Raw genomic sequence first — 24,376 nt, forward strand, 5'->3', positions numbered from 1 at the left:
AATATTTATACTTGCAATATGAGTTGTTGCGAAAATGCAAAATATACAGCAACATAAAATGCCGTTTCGAAAAAGTGTAAATGATTAGCAACGCCATAACTTGTTGCGAAATGTAAAAGATCTACAATAACGACTCATGTTGTTGCAAAAGTTAAATTTTATTCTCTGGCATGCATATTTCGCAACAATAAATATTTTGCAACAACATGTGTAGTTGCCAAATATATATTTTTTGCAACAACGGGATGTCGTTGCAGAAACCTTTAGTAACGGAATGTATCTCAACAACTGAAAGTCGTTGCGAAACATGTGCTGTTGTTGCTAAAAATATTTTTTGCAACAACTTGCTCCGTTGCCAAAAATCAATTTTCTTTATTACAATCAATTCAGTTCAGTAGCAATCAGTTCATTTCAATTCAGTTCAGTTTCAGCATTCAGTTCAGTATTTAGCAATTTATCATTATTTACTATAATAATAATAATTATTATTTATATAATTTATTATTATTATTTGTCTATAATTTATCATTATTTAGTATAATTATAATTATTTATAAATAATTAATAATTTATTATATACTAATTTATCAATTTTTATTATAATTATAATTATTTATTATATACTAATCTGGTACAACTTGTTTCAAATTTTGCGAAAAGTAAATAAATATTATATCAATATGTTTACATTACAATGTTCGAAAAAATTAACTGTCCCAACTACATTTTAATTGTTTTTAATCATCTTTGTTAACTTCATCATCATCATCATCTTCATTCTCCGCTCCCACTTCATTCCCTACTAGACGTGATTGCCAAATCTGTTGCGCTATACCATTCCACAATGCTAATATGAGGTCTTTACAATTTATATTAAACATATATGAATCTAAATGGGCAAAAATGTAAAATATAGTTAATAATCTAAATGGGTCAAAAATGTAAAATGTATGTAAATTTGTATTTGTGTGTAAATTTGTATTTGAATGGAAATTTGTATTCATATGAAATTTTGTATTTGTATTTAATTTCATGGGATTTAAATGGTATGTAAATTTGTGTTTGTATGTAATTTGTATTTTTAGTTTAAATTAGACTCATTTTTATTTAATTTTATAGGCTTTTATCGAGCTGAGCTTTTATTTGATATTCAATTTAGTTTTATCTTTAATAACATATTTATTTATTTATTATTATTATTATTATGAGCTTATTAATGTCTAATATTATCATTAAAATTATTTTAAAGTCTAATATCATCATTATTGTTACAATTAAGTTTAGTAGCATTCAGTTAAATTCAGTTCATTTCAGAATTCAGTAGCATTCAGTTCAGTTTTTTTCAACGATAAAGAACAGAGTCTTAGAGAAAGAATGAGATAAGTGTATTATAATAATTGTACATCGGATAAAGGGCATAAAAGTATTTTTATTTTATTTTTAGAGAGATTGACTTTGCATTGACCGATAACAATTACATTGTATAGTAAAACCTTCATAAATTAATACATGATAAATTAATAATTTTTTAAACGGATAATCTAACCTGTTCCATGAGACACATGTTTATCTTTTACTTTTTTAGCGGTAAGTAGTAATATTACTTCTTTTTGGCTGTAACTGTAGGGTAAATTACACCTATGGCCACTGAACTTTATCCATTTTCACATTATGACTACTCAACTTCGTTTCTTCCTGGTATGGTCACTGAACTTTACACTTTTTAACATCGGTAGTCACTCAATTTTAACTAACTTCTTAAAATGACTGTTAACGATCGTTAACGACCTCAAAATGAAAATATTCAAGAATTAAAGTTGTTCAGAACGACATTTACCATGAAACCATATTTTTTATTTTCGAAAATCACATTTTTTTGGAGCATTCTCTCTCTAAAAATTCATTTTCTCTCTCCTAACCAAACAATACCTAAATAACCTCAAAACGAAAATTTTCAAGAATTAAAGTTCCTTAAAATATCATTAAGGCTTTGGATTTTTTATTTTTAGCCTTCAATGGTCGTTTTGAGGCGGTAAGTGGCCACCGGTGTTAAAAAGTGTAAAGTTCAATGACCATACCTGGAAGAAATGAAGTTGAGTGATCATAATGTGAAAATGGATAAAGTTCAGTGGCCATGGGTGTAATTTACCCTATATTTACAACAAAAAAAGAAGTAATATTAATTACTTACCACCAAAAAAGTAAAAGATAAACTTGTGCCTCATGGCACAGGTTAGATTATCCGTTTTTTAAAATATAATTGATTATGGTTCCGATTTGGGAGTGTTTGATTGATGTTTCTTGACTTTCTACTTGCTTTTTCACTTTGAAAATGAAAGTTTTAGGTGTTTGGTTAAACACATCCTGTTTGACTTTTGTAGATGGAAAATTAGTTTTTTTTTTTTTTTTTTTTTTATAAAAGTAGAGAATCTCTGCTTTTTTTAAAAGCATCATTTTCAAACAGCAAACTGTAACAGGAAACAACAAACAAAAGGTAAAACAAACAGACTGTTATGTCGGTTCAAAAAATGATTAATTTTAATAAATTAATAAGATAAGCCTTAAGCTACTTTGAACCTCAACCTTAAGATTCTAATAATTCTAGATCTAACGGTGAATGACCAAATTATACATGGTCATTAAGGTGTATGTGATCAAAATCGTTTATCATATAGTGAATTGTTAAATACCGCCCTAAATTACTAGTTACCGCCCTCATTTAGACTATTTTGCCCTTATCATAATTTTGATAAAAAACTGAAAATTCTTTTTCTAAAATCACAAACTCGAACAACAATTGAAATTATGAAAATAATTGATATGTGACAACCCGAATCCCGAAAATGGATGATTACGAGTTGGAAATTAAAATTTACATTTTTTTTATCAAAAAAATCATGAACATAATGCATATTTTTTCTGACGATTAGCATTTTTCGTCACAAAAAATTGAAGAATTTTGTATTTTTCATCGTAAAAAAATTGAACGATTTAATATTTTCCATCACTAAAAAGTCTACCATTGTGCCAAACATAAATTTTAGTGTAGGAGGGTCCAGCACCAGCCCAGCCAGTGGCTTGGGCGGATATGGCACCCGCCCAGCCAATGCTGGATCCGCCCTGCGCCCTCCTACACTAAAATTTGCTATTTTTTTATCAAAAGGGCAAAATTGTCCAAATGGGAGCGGTAATAAATAATTTGGGGTGGTAAATAGCAACACAATATATATAGTAATTTATTAATTATGATACATTGAATATTTTTAACACAAAAACAATGAACTTTCAGGTTCAATTAACTTATATAATCCATATTCAATTTTATTACATAAAAATATGATGAATATAGTTCATTGATTTTAGACAAAAACTTTATTTATTCATTGAATTAGATAAAAAATTTATTTAAAATTTATTTCAAATTTTTTTTAAAAAACTCTATAAATTAATAATTTATTAATTAATTAATATTTTTATAAATTAATAAAATTTTATAGTAATTTTTTTTTAATAAAATTCCATATTACAACATTATAAAAATTATTAATTTATAGAGGTTGTTGTTCGAACTATTGCAGAGTTTGTAATTCAGCCACGGATATTCATGCTTATAGTTTCCGGAACACTGTGCTGCACTACGGTCCGATTTTCTCGTACCATTCGTCCAAGCAGGCCGTAATACTCCTTTGACTCAAGTTGTGTTTTATCATCGAGTTACTAAAACCTTAACTCTGAAATAGAAATTGAAATTCCAGTCTGAATCAAATGCCTCCCAAACTGCAAAAACAACCCACCAATGTGGTCGAAATCGATAGTAGCGACGACGAGGATCGCATAGCTGTCGTCGCGGCGAGCAATAAATCATCGTCGTCGAACCCGAGCTCAAAATCACTACCGCAACCGCAGCAGAGCCTGAGCGCTATGGAAATTGGACATACTTCGCCGGCGCCGGACAGTCAGGGTCTCGAATATCGCAGTTTCTGGAAAGCTGGAGGTTATGAAGTGGGTCCCGTTAACAGAATGGCTAATGCTCAAGGTTACAAGCTTTGTCCTCCCATTTTGTTTCCTCACCTCTTGATTATGCTGTAACTATTTTTTTTTTAAGAGTTCTCCTTAAGTTACAGGTGAATTGGAACATGCACGAGTTCATCCCAAGTTCTTGCATTCCAATGCAACTTCTCATAAATGGGCGTTTGGAGGTAATTAATTTTTTGATAGAACATAGGGAACAAGGATGAATTGATTCTTAATGCTTTTAGTTATCTGTTTATTGCCAACTTATTTTCTTAAAGCTCATTTTGGAGAAATGCTGCGTGCGCAATATATTATTAGTTCAGTTGAAGTTGCTTGTAACCTAGGAATAAAAGACTTTTAATAGAATCAACTAGAGTGTTGTTTGTAGCTGTAGGATTGGAGGATTCCCTTGGTTGCCAAAGGCAGAGGTGAATTATTTGTTCTGTGTTAACTTTATGGAGCTTGGTTTAAGGAAGTGGATGCCGACTTTATGTGTCCCAATCCCAAAACAAGAGAATATTGGAAGATAACGTCTGCAACTATAAGAAAATAAAAATGTTATTCATTTGCTGTTGGTAATGTTTGTAAATGATTTTGTTATAGAAATGTTTTCTGACATTATTGAGAAAATTATGTTCACTGTAAAATATTTTCTATCTTTTTGGTGCTTGAGGACATTGGAAAATTAGTTAGCAAAAAGATGTTTTTTTTTTTTTTTTTGTCTAAAACAGAAGTCTAATTTCAAGGAACAGTGAGAAAACTAATAATCTACAAGCTTACAGAAAGAGGAACTCTTGAACTATGCAGCTTAAATTATTTTCAGTGAGTAATTGCTGGATTGCTGCTGCAGCTGTAGTCATGTTCTACCTTTCGTCTCTCAACATTGTGTTTTACAAGGAGAAAATTAGTCTTCTGCAAGCTTACAAAAAGAACATCTTAGTAATCAGATCCATTATTTTCCATGAATACTGCTGGAGTTGCTGCTGAATCATGTTTTTACTATGTTTTTCTAAAAAGATGTTTTGTTAATGCATTAATTTTTATAATGCAAAATGAACAAAAGGTCAGTCCTGAAGGATTTGTAGTATTTGCCTGTTCATGCATGTCATATACATTGCTTCTCAAGGTATAACTTTGTCATATAATATTGCTCTGATAATTTTTTATAAGTATTGTGTGTCTTAGGAGCGGCCTCTTGCCAAATAAATTGGCAGGGGAAGGCTTGCCCCAAGTACACTCTTGTGGTGGGACCCCTCCCCGGACCCTCGCTCAGCGGGGACGTGTAGTGCGACCGGGCCGCCCTTTTTTTTTTTTTATTATTGTGTGTGTGTGTATATATATATTATCTGATAAATAATTGCTGTTCTATCAATTTACAAAATATTGTTTGATATCTTTTGGCAGCAATTGCTGAGTTAATGGACAATGCTGTTGACGAGGTATCACTTAGGTCAAGTTTCATTTATATTCTACTGTTGGATTATTATTGTTATTGCCGAGTTTAATACAATTAAGTGTTACTGGTTGGTGAATTTCTTATTGTTTCACAGGGTCAGAAGTTGAAGAAGTTCACTAGTTATGCATGTTTTTAGCTGACAATCAATTCCTATTACCCAATTTTAGTATCGCACCTTATTAAAACTAATAAGTGGAGCCAATGTCTTTCATGAGCTAGAAAAATTTATGATTAGTACCGTCTTTGGCATTAGACATATGTTAGCTTGATTTCAAATTGATGTATTCATATCTTTTGTTCTGTCCGTCTTAGATTTAAGTTGCCGCTATCTTTGGAACTTTTACTTTCAGTTTTTTCTTGTCCATGGTCTTTAGCTATGTTGGTCTTTGCTTAAGTATCAACAAGAAGTGACAAAGTATGAATTATCTGTGCGTTCTACAAATAGTTTCACCTATCCCTTAGAGATGTATTAGTGCCATTTTATGTAGTTAGATTCAGAGGGAAGAGAGGGCGAGAAGGTTCGAAAGATGTTATGGGCATATGGCTATTGTAGAAGGTGGTGTTTGAATATGTATCTAGTTGTGCCCTTCTAACATAGTTTTGAACCTTTTTGTTGTCTAAGCCAAGGATACTAAGAACTTCAATTAAAGGATTCAGTATTATATGGTAATCAGTAACACACTAAGTAAATTCTGTAATCCACATTTGTACCTTGCTTGTGTTTTCAGATTCATAATGGTGCAACTTTTCTGAAGGTTGATAAATTTAACATCATGAAGGACAACTCCCCTGCTTTAGTATTTCAAGGCATGTATGCCTCAACTTCTATGTTTTGGTTTATGTGTGTGTTTCTGCATTGGTTGCCTTGATTAAAAAAGCCATAACTTTAATGTTTTGTACAGATGATGGTGGTGGAATGGGTCCTGATTCCTTACGGAAATGCATGAGCTTGGGTTATTCTTCAAAGAAATCGAACACAACCATTGGACAATGTAAGTCTTATATAGTTTTCATTGTGTTTTGGCTGGATTTTTTCATATCATGTCATAGAATTAATGCAAGTAAAAATAAGCTATTAAAGTCTGATAGTCAGAGATGAGAGAAATTTCAATTGTTCTATAGTTTATACATAGTTGTTAGAATCTTACGATTCTCGATTCGAATCTTACGATTCTCGACTCGAATCTTATGATTCGATTCAATTCAGCTTTATTTCGAGCTGAATCTATAGGTCAATCTAAATTAAAACAGAATCTTACGATTCCCATTCGAATCATACAATTCGATTCGATTCAGCTCTATTTCGAGTCGGATCTTCATCTTCATTCATAAAAAACTTAAACAACACTAACTACTAAACTCACTCTTCTCTAGTCCGATTGTTATTTATTAAGTTATCAACTAAAACTAGCTTCATTCCATCGTTATCAAGTTGACAACAAGGCAAAAAAACAGAGTCAGAAATTCAAACCCTTCGTCTCAACTAAGTTATTAAACAGAATTGGGATTGTATTTGCATTGGATTTGAATTTTAAGCACTTGGTTGATATGATTTTTTTTTTTTTTTTTGACATTAAAATTGCATTTCTAGACTAATATTTGATAATATTTTGACTTCAACATGGTAAATATTCTATTTTTATGATATTATGAATTGGAACTGAATCTTACGATTCGGTTCGATTCACGAGTCACGATTCACAAAATAGGATTTCGATTCATGAGTCGAATCTCGATTTGACAACTATTTGATTCATTAAATTATTGAAATTTAATCATATCCCACATAAGATATCATAATATTTTTAAGACATAGAGGAAATAATTGAATTGTTTGACTTGTAATCTACTATCTCATAACATTTATTTAGCAAAAGTACATATTGAAATAAAGGCCCATCACACCCAGTTCTCATCACATACTTATGATTGTTTTAACCGACCAAAATAGAATTCTTTCTTTCTACAACCATGAACGAATTCCTTGTGTGATACCAACATAAAAATATACATGTCCAAACAAATTGTAAACTGTGCACTTTTAGAGGCTTGAGCATTTAATGGACTCTAATATCAGTAGCTTCTCAATATGCAAAGATTAAATTAACCAAATACCTTTGCAAACAATAGTTGCTTTAGTTTCATATAAAATGACTGATGATCAAGTAGTTGCCATAGGTGGGGAAATATTACAAATAATTATCTCTAGTCACTTTAGAAAGCCATAAAGTAATTAGGAACACAGTAAAAGCAAAGACGTACAAACTAACATCACAATAGGTTAAACATACATAAAGAAAATCATCTAGCTAATGTATTTCTTGCTAGAAACAATTGTATCCGGGGTCATTAGACCTATATCAGATTTGTTTGTCAGACTGAAAAGCTGGTTAACTGGAATTGTGGTTATTCTTGTTCGGCATTTAGAACTGGACCAGATCCTAGGGAGCTTATCACACTTGGATGTTTGTGTGTATCCTCTTGGTTAGCGATGAATTGATCAGCATGATTAATGTGTCATTTAATTTTTTAATTCAATTTTTTTTTTCTCTCTAAAAAATGATTTTTATTTAATTAATTAAATCTATACACACACACACGGTATATTACCCACTTAAAGTAGAATTTGTCGTAATGCCTTGAATCTGTATTATACACTACGACAGGAAGCAACGGGGTCTCGCTGCCTGGTCAGCGAGTCGGGGATCCAGGGGGGCGATGCGCCCCCTGGCCTGGGTCCGGGGGGCGGAGTCGCCCCCGGCCCGACGGTATATCTTTTTTCCTATTCGGATTAGTATTGGCTTTCGGTTTTCTACTTGGAAGCGACATCGTGGGGTCCAAGTCGGTTTAGGTTAGATTGAGTACTATACATACAAGTCTGAAGTTTGAGATTATTCAAATGCAATCTTTCAAATACACTAAAACTAGGAAGTTGAAATGTGTTATCCCTCACTGGCGGGGTAAGAAATTGTAAATGGCTTTATGTAGCATAGGTAAATGTTAATTGTCACCCTAGGTCAGGAATATGCAGAGCTAGTGGTTCCAAGAGGACAGGTATGCGATGGTCCAAGCTCAAGCCATAAAGTTTTGAGCCACCTTGGACACCATAAGCCACAATATCCAAGGTCCGAATTTGTGCCAAGTCTAATTGTAAGTGGGACATCTTTGGCCAGCATAGATCATGATATCCGTCGTTAATGTGGGGAAGAGGATGAGGAAAGTTTTATGTAGCCTAGGGCCAAGTACTGGAAATAATTTAACAAGGAAAATCGGCTGTGGGCTAGTACATGAAGTTCGAAAAAAAGGTGAGGAGTTGGGTCGCATATTTTTTGAGAAGTGGACTCAGAAGTGTAGGAAGAAGTGCCTGAGAATTTGATCTTAGAAAAAATGCATAAGGTACGAGATTACAAGAAGGAAAGCTTGAAGTCCGGAAACTTGCCTATTGCATTTCAAGGCCTGTCATGAAACGGCATCCTTCTAGAACTGTTTTTTATATTTATTGTGCTTTCCAGCTTCTGTGAGGTTAGTTGGTCTTTTGAGCGCTGTTGGAGGTCTTCTTGATTTTTCTTTTTTACTTTTTATTGAATCTTTTTTATTCCTTCAGAACTATTGAAGTTGGATTAGAATGATGTAGGACACATAGCAAGTTTTTTGTTCCTCGGAATGGCTTTCAGCCGCTTGACTAATTTCAGAACTTGAAATGGTAGAAACTCTATGCAACTGTGCTGACTTTGGTTGACCAAAGTATCTGATGTAGTGCTATGAGAAATGAAAGAAAATTTTGAAAATATAAAGCTTCAAACATGGAACTGCCTAAAGCATTGCGACTAATGTTTGATATTTCATACAACAAATAGGCAACAATTCCAGGAAATTTTTGTTGGAAACTCAACAATATACCATCATAGGTCTGAATTATTATATACTCAAAAGTAGCTTAAGCCTGTATATTTACCAGAACTACAAGGACTTGCCAAAGAAACATAAGGAACAGTGTCACCCTACATCAATGAGGACTTGTAAATTGTAATAAATAAAGATCACAAAGACAACTGTATAGTTTTTGCAGGAAATCTTGAAACTGAAAAACTGCTAATGCATTAGGCACTGAAGAGGGAAAGGAACCGAGTCAGTGTTGCCAAATTAAGTTATTTTTATTGATAATGTTGCATGCCTTGGCGCAACGGTAAAACGTTGTTGCCGTGTGACCAGAGGTCACGGGTTCGAGTCTTAGGAGCGGCCTCTTGCCAATTAAATTAGCAAGGGAAGGCTTGCCCCCAATACACCCTTGTGGTGGGACCCCTCCCCGGACCCTCGCTCAGCGGGGACGCGTAATGCGACCGGGCCGCCCTTTTTTTTTTTTTAATGTTGCATGCAACTGACATGAATTTTCCAGTAAGAGTTCAGCCAGATCTCCCCTTTGGCATGTATTTATATATTGATCTTGCAAAGGTGCTGGTGATGATTAAAATCTCTATGATGCAATAATTCTAGGTGTATTTTTTTCTCTGGTTCCAGTCAAATTTATTTAATCTGCTTTGATTGAATTCATTCTATGATTTTGCATTTCTTAGAGCATATGTGTTTGCAGATGGTAATGGGTTCAAGACAAGTACCATGCGATTAGGTGCTGATGCTCTCGTTTTCAGCCGTACATCGCATGCAAGGTGCTCTTTATTTTCCACTCCCTTTGACTTATGTGACATGCTTTGCAAATTTAATTATTATATTACTTAATTCTACTATTATTTTTCATCTTTATTTTCTATTAGAAATTAGTTGGTTTTCAACAATAGAATTTTCTTTTAGAGAGAACCTGTGATATAGACAGATCCCAGAATCTGCCTTGTCTCGGCTATGTAACTTGACAGATACTTATCTGGAACTTCGAATTGAAGGATGGATGTGTAGGTTTCCTAGTTGACTTTAAAAACATGAGAATGTGGTAAAGAATACTATGGTGGCTGATCAGGTATAGTGATGTGGTGCTATATCAAAGATTAGGTAATTAGACATTTATGCAAGAAAGATCTGAAGACTCAAGAAACAAACCCTATATTTCTTAAATATTAAGTTCATAATCTGGAACTTACATAATATTCTGAAAATTATTTTAAAAAAAGAGAAAATTTACAAGAAAAATAGATATATTATTTTAAAACGGAAGAATTTAAATAAACCAGCCCTTTGATATCTTCTTATTAACTGCATCAAGCTGTGCTGCTTTTGAAATTCTAGAATAATTGGATGTGCCTTGGACCCGTGGTTAATATCACAATGATTTAAACACACTGTACCCGTTTTTATGAAACAGAAGGAGCCTCAGCTTTATTTTTAAACACCCTGTTGGTATTTTATTTCACTATATGATCTCGTTTCCAATGCTTTTCTTAGAAAAGCATAAAAATTATTCATGCTTTTATTTCTTGAATGTGAGTGTTATCATGATCAATTTAGAATGCAACCAGGTACCTGGTCACATTTTTTTGTTATGGACATGCATTTTCTGAACCTTTATTTTAATGTTCAGTCTTTCATGCACAAAACTAATATAGCAATATTTTTCTAGAAAAGAATGGTAAATAACGTTGATATTATGTTCTATTCATGAAACCCACCTAGGTTCTATGGCTGATTTTTCTGTTTGTACTTATGTGCTCCAGCAAAGCGACTCAAAGTGTGGGTCTCTTATCCTATACCTTTTTGCGAAAAACTGGGCAGGATGATGTTATTGTTCCAATGGTAATTCTTCTTATAACATTGATACTTTCTGTTTAAGTATGTCTTAATAAGTACTGCATTCATTCTGACCTATAAACAAATGGTTTGACCTTTATTTCAGATTGATTTTGACATTTCTGGCCATTGGGTGGAGCCAATAATTTATAGCTCGCAAGATGATTGGTCTTCGAATTTGAAGACAATACTTGAATGGTCCCCTTTTACATCAAAGGATGAGCTCATGCAACAGGTTAATTAAATCATTCTTAACATTTGCTTTGAAACCAATTATTTGTTTTCTATGGAGGATATTGTCCACAATGCCACTAGTCATTACTCAAAAGTGTTTCAAATGCTTTTGATGTTATCTGGTTGAACAAAAATACCAAGTACTTATTTCAAAAAAAAAAAAAAAAAACCAAGTACTTGCTATTGCATAATTGATTTGATTGGGATGTTCGAAACTCAGAGATTAGTATTGGTATTGTTTCAATTGGTACTCTGCATTTTCTAGTGTTCCACAAGAAATGTCTTCAACAGAATATATTTTTTTCTTTTGAGGGGAAACATATGTACTCTAGCGGAAATGAATGCTCATTTATAATAGAAATTCTTAGACTCAGCCATGACATAAGATGTGGAATAAACAATAATAATATGCTACATCATCCATAATTTATAGATAAAAATCACACCCAGTTTGCAAATAATTTAGTAAGACTTCCATGAAGTATAAGATGGAAAGAATCATTGGAAAATCATATGGGCTCATAGGGAGTAAACCATCCACCACAGTAATTGGAGGTTGAAGGTGCCGCTTATAATTTTTAGCTGCCTCCAACTCACTTAAGCTTTTTTATTTTTTAATATATATATAATGTTAACTTTTGTGTTCAAATATCATGGTGCTGTTACATTTTGGGGGATTCGTGAAACTTGAACCTCCAACTTTTGGTGTAATTTACGGAAATATTGTGATCCTGCATGCTTTAAATAGTTGAACGAGGACCACTCAACTTAATCATGCTCTCATTCATATTCACCTGTCTTTTTAACTTTGACCTCCTCAAATTTAAAGTTTTACTTCCATCCTGTCATTTAGATAGCCAAAGGCTAAAATTTTCCCTTAAGCTATTTGCCACCCTCAAGTTTAGTTTGGTCCTATCATCAAGCACTTTAGCTGGTATGTTCAGCCAGTTGACTCCTTGTATCCTTTTTATGTATAAATCTTTGCTTGAATGGTGGGCTACACAAGCATAGGCAGTTTTAATTTTTAAGCCCTTCTTTCTGTTTTCCCAATTCAAATTTAAGTATTTAGCCAAAGTTTCTTTTTCAGTTTCTAAATACCAATGTATCAAAGGACTAAATAATTTTTAGAATAACCTACAATAAAGCAATTCTTGAAGAGTTCAGGAAAATTTAATGTTTGATTCTGGCATAGTGGGAAAAAGAATACAATGTTTCAGGTGATTTTTAGCATTCACTGGCAAAAAATCACCTGATGTTCTTCAAAAGCTACTCCTTGTAAATCATATAGATTGCTTTTTCCAGGGTTTTAGTACCATTGATTTTGTAACATGTTACCAGTTCATGAAATTTGATGGGAGAAATACAAAGCTACCTATTTGATCATGATTTTTAAACCACATTGGAAGAATTCAAGTTGTCATTATAACCATTATAGGCTAATGGTTTTTACATCTATTGAAAAGTAGAAGAAGGATGAGTAGAGGAAAAAGAGAGAAAGGTAGAAAGAGAGAATCACTCCTGTTGCTAGGTGACTCTCGTTTTTTCTTCATATTATTTTTTTCTCCAAAAATCTGAACTTTTATTTGCAAATGTTTTTAAAACATGAATTGATCTATTTAGGCTGTTAACCTTTTTCCATGAAAGAAAATTGCTATGAACCCATTTATATAAAATTTACAAATTTATCAATGTTTTTTTTTTCAATGTATAATATAGTCATTTAGTTACGCAATTATGTTTGCTCTATCTGATCAAACTCTTGCCAAACTATAGAAATTTGAGAGTTTTCCTGATTATCCAAAGATGTTCATACTTGTGCTTTCAGCCAGGCGTGCTAGTTCTTTTGATGCTACAACCTGATACCACTTTGTTTTGATTACCTTGTCAAATACCATATCCTTCTTGTATAGATTCTAGAATGTATCATTTGGGATGCACTGGAGGAGTATTTGTGTAGAAAAAAGAATTTTGAATGGGGAAATAGTACTAGCTTTCTCTACTTCCCAGTTGCCAATACAATTGTTTTGTCCTGGGTTATTTGCTATTTCTATGCATATTAATAATGTTGATAGGACGTGAAGATCTCAATGTATAAATGAGTGACAGGTTTTTCCAGTTTCCAGTATGTGGTTTTGTGGTGTGATATACGATCACCAGTGGCATCCATTTCGTCTGATGTTTCTCCTCACATTAAATGTTCTCTTATAACTTCTAGCTCATTTATTGAAGATCATATCATTGAAGCAACATAATTGTTAACTCCTGACTCTCTTTCTTTCAAAAAAAAAAAAAAAAAAAGAAACTCATCATGTACTGCTTGTTTTTAACCTTGGGATGGTTTTCTCTTACCTCGCTACATTGTTTCTGTTCCACAGTTTGAGGATATTGGACCACATGGGACGAAAATAGTAATATACAATTTATGGCTGAATGATGAAGGCATCTATGAACTGAGTTTTGATGATGATGATGAGGTATTATTATTAGTCATGGTCTATCAACAGCTTGGTTGTTTCCATTTAATGTGCCTTTAGTATTATTTACAGAATGATCTGCTTTTTATAATTTTAATATGCAATGAGCCTTGGCGCAACGGTAAACGTTGTTGTCGTATGACCAAGAGGTCACGGGTTCGAGTCTTAGGAGCGGCCTCTTGCCAAATAAATTGGCAGGGGAAGGCTTGCCCCCAGTACACCCTTGTGGTGGGACCCTTCCCCGGACCCGGACGCGTAATGCACCGGGCCGCCCCTTTTAATAGAACATTAATCCAAATTTTAGCTAGTGCATTTATAATTTACTTTAATTGATTTATGTCTTGGCTAAATTAGTGGTAGTTGTGAAAGATTCTAAGGAAGTCTGCTGAAAAGTAGTATCCTGAGGTTGATGATTTGTGCTATGTCAAACAGATACTAGTTCATTTTAATAGCATTTTTTGTTCCCTTTTGATCTTTGATGTAGGATATACGATTGAGGGATGAAGCTAATCATGGAGAGAAAAGAAAAGTACACAAAAAAGTTGTTGAACTTCAATCTCATATCTCGTATCGCTGTCGCTATTCATTAAGGGTGAGCTTTTAAATGTGTTGTCTTTTCTGTATGCCTTTTATTTTTCAGTATAACTAATTTCAAATTGTTCTTTCTCGCCCTGTAGGCTTATGCTTCAATTTTATATCTAAGAAAATTCACAAACTTCAGTATTATATTGAGAGGGAAGCCTGTGCAGCAGTTTAATATTGCAGATGACTTAAAATACTCAAAAAAGGTGTCATACAGACCTCAACTTAGAATGGCATTACAAGAGGTAAGATACATTATTGAAAAGAATGACAAATACTTCCTTTATTTTTATTAATTTATGCTCTTTCACCTTTGCAATATATGTTGTGGTATAATTTGGACAAAGAATTATGGGCTCCTATGAAGAGTGAAGTGAATTATAGCATGAATAGGATAGAATCAGTCACAAACTTGTCTCACATAAAATTGGTAATTTAATTCTTCAATATTTTTTTTATTAAAAAAAAAAAAATCTTCAATATTTTTTATACGAGAAAAAGATAAACATGCATAAGAATCATGTGGATGTCCTATGGTGTTGTTTAATAGTTCATTATTTAAGTTCACACGCTAACAAATTTTAAAGCGAATTGCATAGATTATTATCTCCACCTTCTTTGATCCATTACTTTTAGCAGTATTTGTTGGGCTAAAGTTATCTTCTCTGTAATTCTTTTATGAATTGTTTTATGTTCCATATGGTCTTTTAAAATACAATTCAGAACTATATTTAACACTGGTATTCTATGCTTTTCTTTTCCAATAGTTTGAAAGAGATAAAATTTGACCATTTTATTTATTTTTATTTTATTTATTTGTTTTTATTTTGAGGGTGTTACTTTCATATTTTGATTATGCTTTGATGCGAAATTGGTGGGTGCCAGGTAACTGTGGATACAACCATTGGCTTCATAAAAGAGGCTCCAGAACTTGCAGTTTGTGGATTCAACGTATACCATAAAAATCGCCTTATCAGGGTATATCTAATCATACTCATGTATACTTTTCATGCACTTTCAGATGCACATCTGCTTGAGTTAACTTGTGTGTTATCTATGAATGAAGTTGTTCGAATTTTGCTTATTTAAAAAAAAAAAAAAAACTTTGCAAAACTTGGTTCATATGTTGGAAGGTATTTAATTAATGCCTTAGCTAACTAGTCATCAGCATACTTAGTGGAAAATTATTGTGAATGATTACTTGGATTAGTGTTTTTACAGCCCTTCTGGAAAGTCACTAGCGAAGGTGCTTCAAAAGGAAACGGGGTTGTTGGTATTCAACTTTCCACTACATTTAATATTTTTGAAATGCTTCCTTGAATATTTGGTAATCATATTTTTACTGATATATTGCAGGAGTTCTTGAAGCAAATTTTATTGAACCTGCACATGATAAACAAGATTTTGAAAGGTCACCATTGTTTATTCGGCTGGAAGCTAAGCTGAAACAAATACAGATGGAGTACTGGTTCGTCACTATTCATTATCCTTCTTGTAAATCTTTGAAAATTTTGTACATATACTTTTTTTCCTCCAGTCCTTGAAGGTTGGTAGGAAAGCAAGAAGGTTTTTTACTCCTTCACTTGAAGGTTGGTAGGAAAAGAAAGAGGGTGTTTGGCATTTAAGTGTCCTCCTTAGTTTCCAAATCGATGAAGCTACTTTTTGGTTCTTGACTCCTTGTAGAGTACCTTCTATGAATTTCACTTCCTAACCTAACCCAATGCCATTCTGTAGAAAAGCCCTGCTGTTTCTTTCCAAACACTATAAGCTCAGAATGCTGTGCAGCACACAGTATATTAATTTTTTGACTGAACACATACTCATCAGCAACATGCTTTAACTTGCACTGAATGTGCAATATCACCATCAGCCATAAATAATTACCGAATACCCAGATTTATGCAACCATGGTGATATTATTCAGATAGGAACTCTTGAGTTTATTGTGTAGGTAGTTGTAATGAGTATTTTTGGTCTTTTAATGGGTTGACTAAAGCATAACGACAAGATAAAGAATATTTTTGGAGCTGAAATGGAACACATGGCGATATTGAAGGCATCACACTGCTGCAAGTAGTTATTTTAATTCTGAGGATAACCCATTCGAATGCAGTGTTTTCTTTATTATTATTTTTTATGTACTTGGATCTTCGAATAAAGGATTTTCATGGTCATGTTACTGAACCATTCCTGTTAACTATATCAGACTTTACATATTCAGAATTTGGAAGCTAAATTTAGTACTCCTTTCACAGGCACAACCACTGCCACTTAGTTGGACATCAGTCTCCTGCTGATAGAGCAATGCTTTTTCAGCAGAAATCTGCTGCTAAATCACAGACGCAGTTACCTATTAACCAGTGCGACACTGGTCTCCCAATTGATGGCCAAGAAGAAATGCATCTAGACCAACAGAATGGTGATCTTTTAGCTGGCGTAGCACATATAAGCAATTGGCAACCTGGAGGTAGCGGACAAAGTAATTTTGCTGTAAGTGTAAGCCTTCCTTTCTTATAGCATATGTCCCAAATTAATTCCTCTATGCAGTTTAACATGAGTCATGGGCAGACCGCATTGTGTCTGGTTCTAATCCTCAGAAACCTTGGCTGCTCAGGCTCAATCCAATTATAGGTTACGTGGAGATCCTCGAACGCAACCTTGATATGTAGCATAATTCTCTATGCTGATGGGCTTAGACCAGGGTGCTTTTTAGCATTTGAGAAAGAGAATTTAGGATTGCCTTTTTGTATAAGAAAGAGAATATTAGGATTGCCTTTTTGTGTCCCGAAACCTTTTTTTGTCAGTTGTAGTGATTGTTTTGCTATTTCTAATAGTCTTACATATTTTGAGATTCATTATTCCTGTTGAGATATGGAGTATCTAGCATCATATTTTGTTGGGAATATTTGACTGAAGTCAAATGTCAATTAAGAATAGTATGGCCATTCAGTGATAAACGACCTATTATTTTACAACCTATGTAGAAGAAATTTGGCAAATATGTCTCTGATATAACTTCTAAATGGAATTGTTTTTCTGACCATGTGGGGCATCTTACACCTAATCAAGCATAAATCTTGACAACACAGGTTACTTGTTATTTTTGTCATAATTTAGTCTAAGTGGAACTTTGATGGTTTGCCTAGATGGACATTAGTTGCTCGTTGGGCATGTTTGGCTTTCCTAGTGACTGTAGGTATGGACTCTAGTGGAGCTTTTTGGTAATGGACATGCCTACAGTGCATCAAACATTAGCAAAACAAAAGAATTCATCCATTGGAGACAGGAAGTGTGGGGCTAAGAGATAAACTTAGCTTGCAAATTAAAAAATTTAGTTGATTTTGATCAAGCAGTTGATCAGGTCAGATGAACTTCTGGACTAGATCTCCTCTGATTAGAATTATTTTGTGAGTTGCATTTTAATTTTTTGTAAACCCTTCAGATAACTGATGCGTTTATCTGTCAAGCTTGTATTTTCCTCTTTAAAAGGATAAGCTGCTATGGAATAAAGCAAGCAATTTCCGGTAAATTCTATTTCTACGACCAGATTCTCGTGTGGCACCGAGACTTCTCCAAGCCCACAGCCAACCAACCGATCCTGAGGTTATTTATTCTCTTATCAGCTTTTCGCGTAGTGCGACCGGGCCACCCTTTATCAGCTTTTCGCGAAGTCCTACTTCCTAGAGTATAGGCGAACCTAAGCTAAAACTGATCAGCCACTTCTAAATACTGTCCCACAAGATTCCCCTGTGTGTCAAACCTCGATCTTGTGCACTATGGACCGTCGGTCACATAGTCCCCAGAAAGCTCCTTCCCTATGGTGACATCCATCTCTCTTTCCCAAGACTGGATGCCCGTCTCCTTGTCCCCAATGCACTAGGATGGATCACTTTAAGCCAAATGCCTTTTCATTAGCCTAGCGGTGGTGGAGATCATACGCCAAAAGGTCTCTGTCCCCTATAGTAGTGTTTATACCAACTTGGGGTCTGGAAGTAACAACCATTTATATGTTCCATTCAGCACTCCTTGCTGGAGCCTCCTCGAAGCTTGTGCCAATGCTTGGGCCAGTTGGCCCGAGGTCTCCGTTAACGTTAACGGGCTTTGACAGCTCAGCAAAATAGGTAAGGGTAGGAAGACCTTCTACAGATTCCTTCTTGGAAGATCATAAGAACAAGGTCCTATAACTAGATCCCAGACCCGTGCTCTTAACATTTTTTCTTAATGACTAGACATTTGTATATATACATAACAAGTTAAAGTCAGAGTCTTAATTAGCTATATGTGGTATGATGAAAATAGCTGTAAAAAGGGGTTACAAAAACGTTGCAATAAAAAAAAGGTTGTAAATAATGTCTTGCTGTGATTTAAACCCGTAGTTAATAAAACCACCATATAAACAGAAACAGTTAGGAGATGAGAGTCGATTGTTGGACCACATTTTTATTGGCAATGGGATTTTGTGTGATCTAGCAGGTGGATACCCATTTCACTCACCTAGTTGGGTCATGATACCTGAACCATTAATCAGGCATGGATTTTAATTGTAGTACGCTTGCAAGGTGTGACTAATAATGAGCCATATCTTTTTTTTTTGGTAGAATAATGAGCCATATCTGATTGTATATTATATATATTCTTAGCTTAAATACAATTAATTATTTTTTATTTAAAGTTGACACTACTTGACTTGATCTGAGATGGCAATTTACTCATGAAGTGAGGTAGAGGTTTTGCACGGGGCAACCCAATTCCTCAATTTTTATTATGGTATATGCAGCAAATGTCATTGTATGTTCGTGGATATCAAGATTTATAGCTTACAGCTTACATACCATTTCTCCGCAATAATATGTTACCAATCCCAATTCACTAATCAAATCCTTATTTTGTAGAGGCCTCATGCTGAAGTCATATCTGAAAACAACATGCCAGTTGATCAGATTTGCGAAGAGAACATACAACTTTTTATGAGGTAAACTATTTGATTTTTTCAATCTAGCTGTTTCAGCTGTTATTATCATGTGTCGACCCATCTTACCTCAATGGCAATAAGTTGCATGCTTGTCTCAGAGTTTGTCATCTGTTAATATTCTAATTCAAAAGTTGACCATGCCACTATTGTAAGAAAGAGAAATATGTCTTCTCCTGAGAAATATTGTCAATGGCCCCTTGCACATGATCAACATCTGATTTTGATATATAATTGTATGTAGTTAGTGGTCCCCTCCTCATATCACATATCACACCCATTGGTAGGCGAGAACGGAAATCTGCCTGGCTGCATATTTCTTTCTCTTTCTCCAATCTCCACATCTTCAACCCCATCAAATTCTCCCTCTTTGCTGTTTTCATTCTTTGATACCCGAAATACCCAATTTTGAACCCTCAAGAAGCCTTTCTTATCTCTCATGGGTCGAAAATGCCCATTTAAATTATGGGCTAAGTGGGTCTGACCCATGTCAAGCACATACCTTGTAAATTGTCCTTTTTGCTGTCGACGCCATATGTTCCACTACTTCAGAAGAACAATCGCGGATGCCAATGACAGAAATTCAGTGCTCCCTGCCTTTGTATCTCCGACCTCACATTCACTGGTCTCATCATCTGAAATTTGATTGTCAAATACATCTCCCCATATCGACCACTCTTTTGGTCAGAGCGTCAATATTAAATGGACGACGAGACTGAGAAATATTGAGGGACCTACTTAAATTCTCCTTGGGTAGAGGATACCAACATCTTTTATAGGTCTGAAATTCTTGTCCCATGTCAGAAAAAAATGGGTATTGAATTAGTTGTGCACACATCACCTGGTATTGAATTAGTTGTGCACACATCACCTGTGGTCCCCAATTCAAACGGTGGACAATATCCCTTTCGTTCCTCTAGGTCACATTCTTCCTGATGCAAACTCATCACTGGCAGCAGCTGCAATTTCTTATCCTCTTCTCCTTGCTGTGTTAATTGCTCCTCCGTTTGTTATACATGTATGATGTCCATTGAAACCTCTTATTGATGACTGTCAAATGTAGGAACAATTGATGAACCATAATCAACATCGACAATGGAATCCCGCCCTTGCTGCTTCATCTCATTTCCTTCATCTTCCCCATCCTTAGAAACTGAGTTCATAACTTCAACCATGTCAGCTCTGCTTCTTTGTCCACTTGTTCCCCATTTTGAGTTTCTGAACTTCCAAATCCCTCCATGAAAACTCCTTAAATTCAGACCAAGTCAAATATGCAAAGATTTCAGAAATATGGTTGAACCGATGTTTACCAGAAACCTCCATACATTTCTGAACTACAGAGAAACGTTGATTCGGCGGTGTTCGATTGAAGCTAAAGTATGTTTCAATGCGCCTTAACCAGTCATTTGGATCCTTGCGGTTACATCAAGTCTTGCTCACATCATCTGTCATCTCTCTCAAATCCTCCTTAATTTTCTCACAACTCAAAAATTTATCAGTTTGGCATGTTTCTTCCATGACTTAACAACATCAGGCAGGTCGGCCCAATGATCGACACTCAAACACAGAGATGGCAATATAAAAGAGAAATACTGATATATTGATATAGAAGGAAAACAAAGGTGAACAAGGATAAAATGGATAGTGCTAATGCCCTAATACCCACAGGAGAAATCCCCCTCTCTACTAAAGTAGAGCCCTCTGCAACAGCAGCCAAAAGATTACCCAAAAACTATCCCCCTAAAACAGTACCTATATGGTTCAAAAAAAAAAAAAGAAGTAACCTATATACTAATGATTATACCCTAAATGCCCGTCTTATGCAGCTCACGCCCCTCCAGAACATTCATGCCAATGGGCTAGGCCATTCTCTAATGAATCAATATATTTTTTAAAAATTTCTTCTCAATTCTCTTGGTTTTTGTCCAACTGGTTGCTAGATTCTTCTCATGTTTGCTATTTCTTTCTTGGGTTTTTGATTAAACTCATGCCGAGAACCCACTGTATCATTTCCTGAAATCATCCTACACCCATTTTTCCCCTTGAATGAATCGCTGCAGACTTGTGATGGCTTGCTGCATCTTAGATACCAATAGTCTTGGTTCCTGTACCCTGTGAACACCGTCTATTTTCTCCTCATTAGTTTTCAGCATTGCCTTAAGGTATGTCTCGTCCTCATTAATTTCTTTCCAGCATTGCCTGGAGGCATATGGCCATTGGACCTACCCTTTTTATCCACTCAGTAGGTCAGATCTGTTTGGTAAATACAGACAAACACAACAACAGAGGAATAAGGTAGTTTTATTGATGAATTTCCCGCTGGAAATGATAGAGAAAAAAAAGCAATAACCAGCTTGGATTCACACTTGCTTAAATCCCCAAGCTATTACTCTGATCTCCTCTCTCTACTGTAGATCAGACCTTTGCACTATTGAAAAAAGAAAAGGGAAACAAACTTCACCCGGCCCTTGGAAATACCTCCATTCCTGCTCTACCACCCTATTGTCCAGCTAGGAATAGCTAACTGCCTTCTGTCCCAAATAGTTCTCCACTCTGCGATCCTTCTAGTAGACTCTCTAGTTTCCAGATCCTTGACTCATTACTAGAGTAATCCAGTACATAGCCTCCCTCACCCCCTGTTGTCTATCATTTTAACAAATTCATGCCCTCTCGTGGCAGTTCCCATTTAAAGAGGAGCGAAGAAACAATTTCTTCAAGATCAAGAGCCTACAGAGAAACAATTAACAGTTACAGCAAGTCTAATAACACGAAAACTGGAGGCTAAATTTCAATCAGTAAATAATGGAAAGCAAACTAGCTACTGATGCTTATGGACATTGAGAAAATATTGTCAGAGAGCTGCAAGAGAAACATTGCATTATCTATATACATGAAAAGAGAAGTATCATCATTTTTACAAGGAGCAGCTCTTGAGTAAGTTGGATTTGGGGTTCACATGAAGTCTCCATCTTATTCTTGTTTTATTGACATGAAACTTGGCTTGGTTAAATTAAGATTGTCAGGTGCTCAGAGTTCTCTTCTACATTGTCCTTTCTGGGCATTTGTTAATTTAGTTCATTCATGGCTGTCATTTTATTAGGAGAACCCTATGTATCTTGATTTCTATGAACTACAGCTACTCTAGGGTCATGTATTGCCAATTCATAAGGATTTTTCCTTCCATATCTCAGTCATGTTCCCTGCTGATGTCTCCCTTAATTTCTAATTTAAGTTTGTCCAAGTAGCTTTATATTGTGATGGAGTTGTGAGTTTATGTGTTGATGAACTGCGTTCACAACTGTGTTTCTACAGGTGCGAGGATCTCAGACAGAAGGAGACTGAGAAAAAACAGATGGTAGGTATTAATTTGCATCATATAGTTACAAGTTAAAGCTGGAATAATAATAATAGAGTTTGTTGTGGACAATATTAGATAGCAGAATTGGAGAAAGAGTTGGAGCAGGCCAAGAGGAAGTGCGCTCAACTTTCTGCTCATCTGGAGACTAAAAGGAAACAAAAGACAGCGGCACATCAAACGTAAGAAATTTCATAATGCTATTTTCAAGCCTTCCGCTGGCCGGGCAAGAGCAACAGCAAACTAATCCTTTGAAGAATCACTAATTCAAAAGTTAGCTTCTAAAAGTGTGAGTTTGTTTATTATAAAAAAAAAACTACAGAGTTAGAAAGCTACAGTTGTTGGAAAACCAAGTTGCTATGGATGCCTTTTTGCCTGTGTAGGAAGATCCATTTGTAAAACTCAGTTGTGGTTTCCTACTTTAGGTTTGACTTGGAGGGAGTGTAGTTAATGGTAGCATAGCCGAATTTAATGTTTCAGTATTAGTGTAAATTGCAGCTGTGAGCATGTGTAGGTTCGTTGAATTGTTGGTATATAAGATGATACATGGTTGCAAATGCGGCGGAGATTATATTTTTATGCCCCAGACGGGAAATTCTCATTTAGTTTCCCTATGAGGATGGGGTGGGTACTTTTATCCATCCCACTGTGATCCTCAACCCCATGTGTCCCCCTAGGAATTTTCTTAAAATAATATATTTATATATGTTTTTTTTTTGTCTTATTTATTTTTTATTTGTTACATTGATATATTACTATGAATAATGATTGATTCATTATTATTCTTTTGTATTAAGTATTACTAATATTTTAAAGATAATATTTGTTCGATTGTACTCCCTCCGTCCCATTATATAAGCCATTTTAGAAAGTGAGATTTATAAAAATTTTTCTAAAATATAAATTGATTTAGTTTTCCAAGGACTATTTTGGTTTTTCGGTCCAAAAATTGAATTTTGATTGTATCCATGTGTTATTTAACATTCCAAAGCTTATTCTTTCTCATTGGTTTCACATTTTTGTAGATTAGTATCTGTGATTTTTTTTGTTACAAACCAAACTTTGTGTTTTACAAAATTTCCATTTTTTTTACTTTATCAAATTTGTCTGATAACGACTTCAAAATAAAAAATTTCAAGAATTAAATAATATTTTAAGCAATTTTAATTCTTCAACTTTTTAAGTTTGAGGTTATTTTAGTGGTGTGGTTCCATAGTAAATATGATACTAGTAATTTTAATTTTTTAACTTTTTAAGTTTGATAAGTTTGATGTTATTTAAGTTGTGTGGTTAGTAAATATGATACTAAACAATTTTAATTTGTTGATTTTTTTTTATTCTGAGATCGTTATCGGTCAAATTTAGTAAAGTCAATAAAAAATAAAATTTATGTAAACCATGGGGTTTGGTTTGTAACAAAAACCACAGGTATCAAGCTGCAAAAATGTGAAACTGCATGACATTTATTTGCAATTAATCCATCGTTAATTAATTTAATTTTATATTAATTTAATTTTTTAATCTGTGATAAAAAAAACCTTAAAATGACTTAAATA

At 34.3% G+C, this 24,376-nt stretch overlaps 1 protein-coding gene across 1 annotated transcript; it reads left to right on the plus strand.

Annotated features, from left to right (window-relative positions):
- Positions 1–3,580: 3,580 nt before the first annotated feature.
- LOC136205778 (protein MICRORCHIDIA 2-like) lies at positions 3,581–23,542 on the plus strand. The gene is made up of 18 exons (XM_065996563.1): positions 3,581–4,036; positions 4,125–4,199; positions 5,419–5,453; positions 6,199–6,277; positions 6,373–6,462; positions 10,062–10,137; positions 11,134–11,212; positions 11,313–11,441; positions 13,816–13,914; positions 14,399–14,506; positions 14,592–14,741; positions 15,382–15,474; positions 15,718–15,769; positions 15,853–15,964; positions 16,752–16,986; positions 19,389–19,468; positions 22,778–22,820; positions 22,899–23,542. Exons 1-18 carry the CDS (start codon positions 3,766–3,768, stop codon positions 23,004–23,006), a joined length of 1,914 nt encoding a protein of 637 aa, XP_065852635.1. The 5' UTR covers positions 3,581–3,765; the 3' UTR covers positions 23,007–23,542.
- The last annotated feature ends 834 nt before the right edge of the window (positions 23,543–24,376 follow it).

This window comes from Euphorbia lathyris, chromosome 1 (assembly GCF_963576675.1).
Source record: "Euphorbia lathyris chromosome 1, ddEupLath1.1, whole genome shotgun sequence".
NCBI lineage: Eukaryota > Viridiplantae > Streptophyta > Magnoliopsida > Malpighiales > Euphorbiaceae > Euphorbia > Euphorbia lathyris.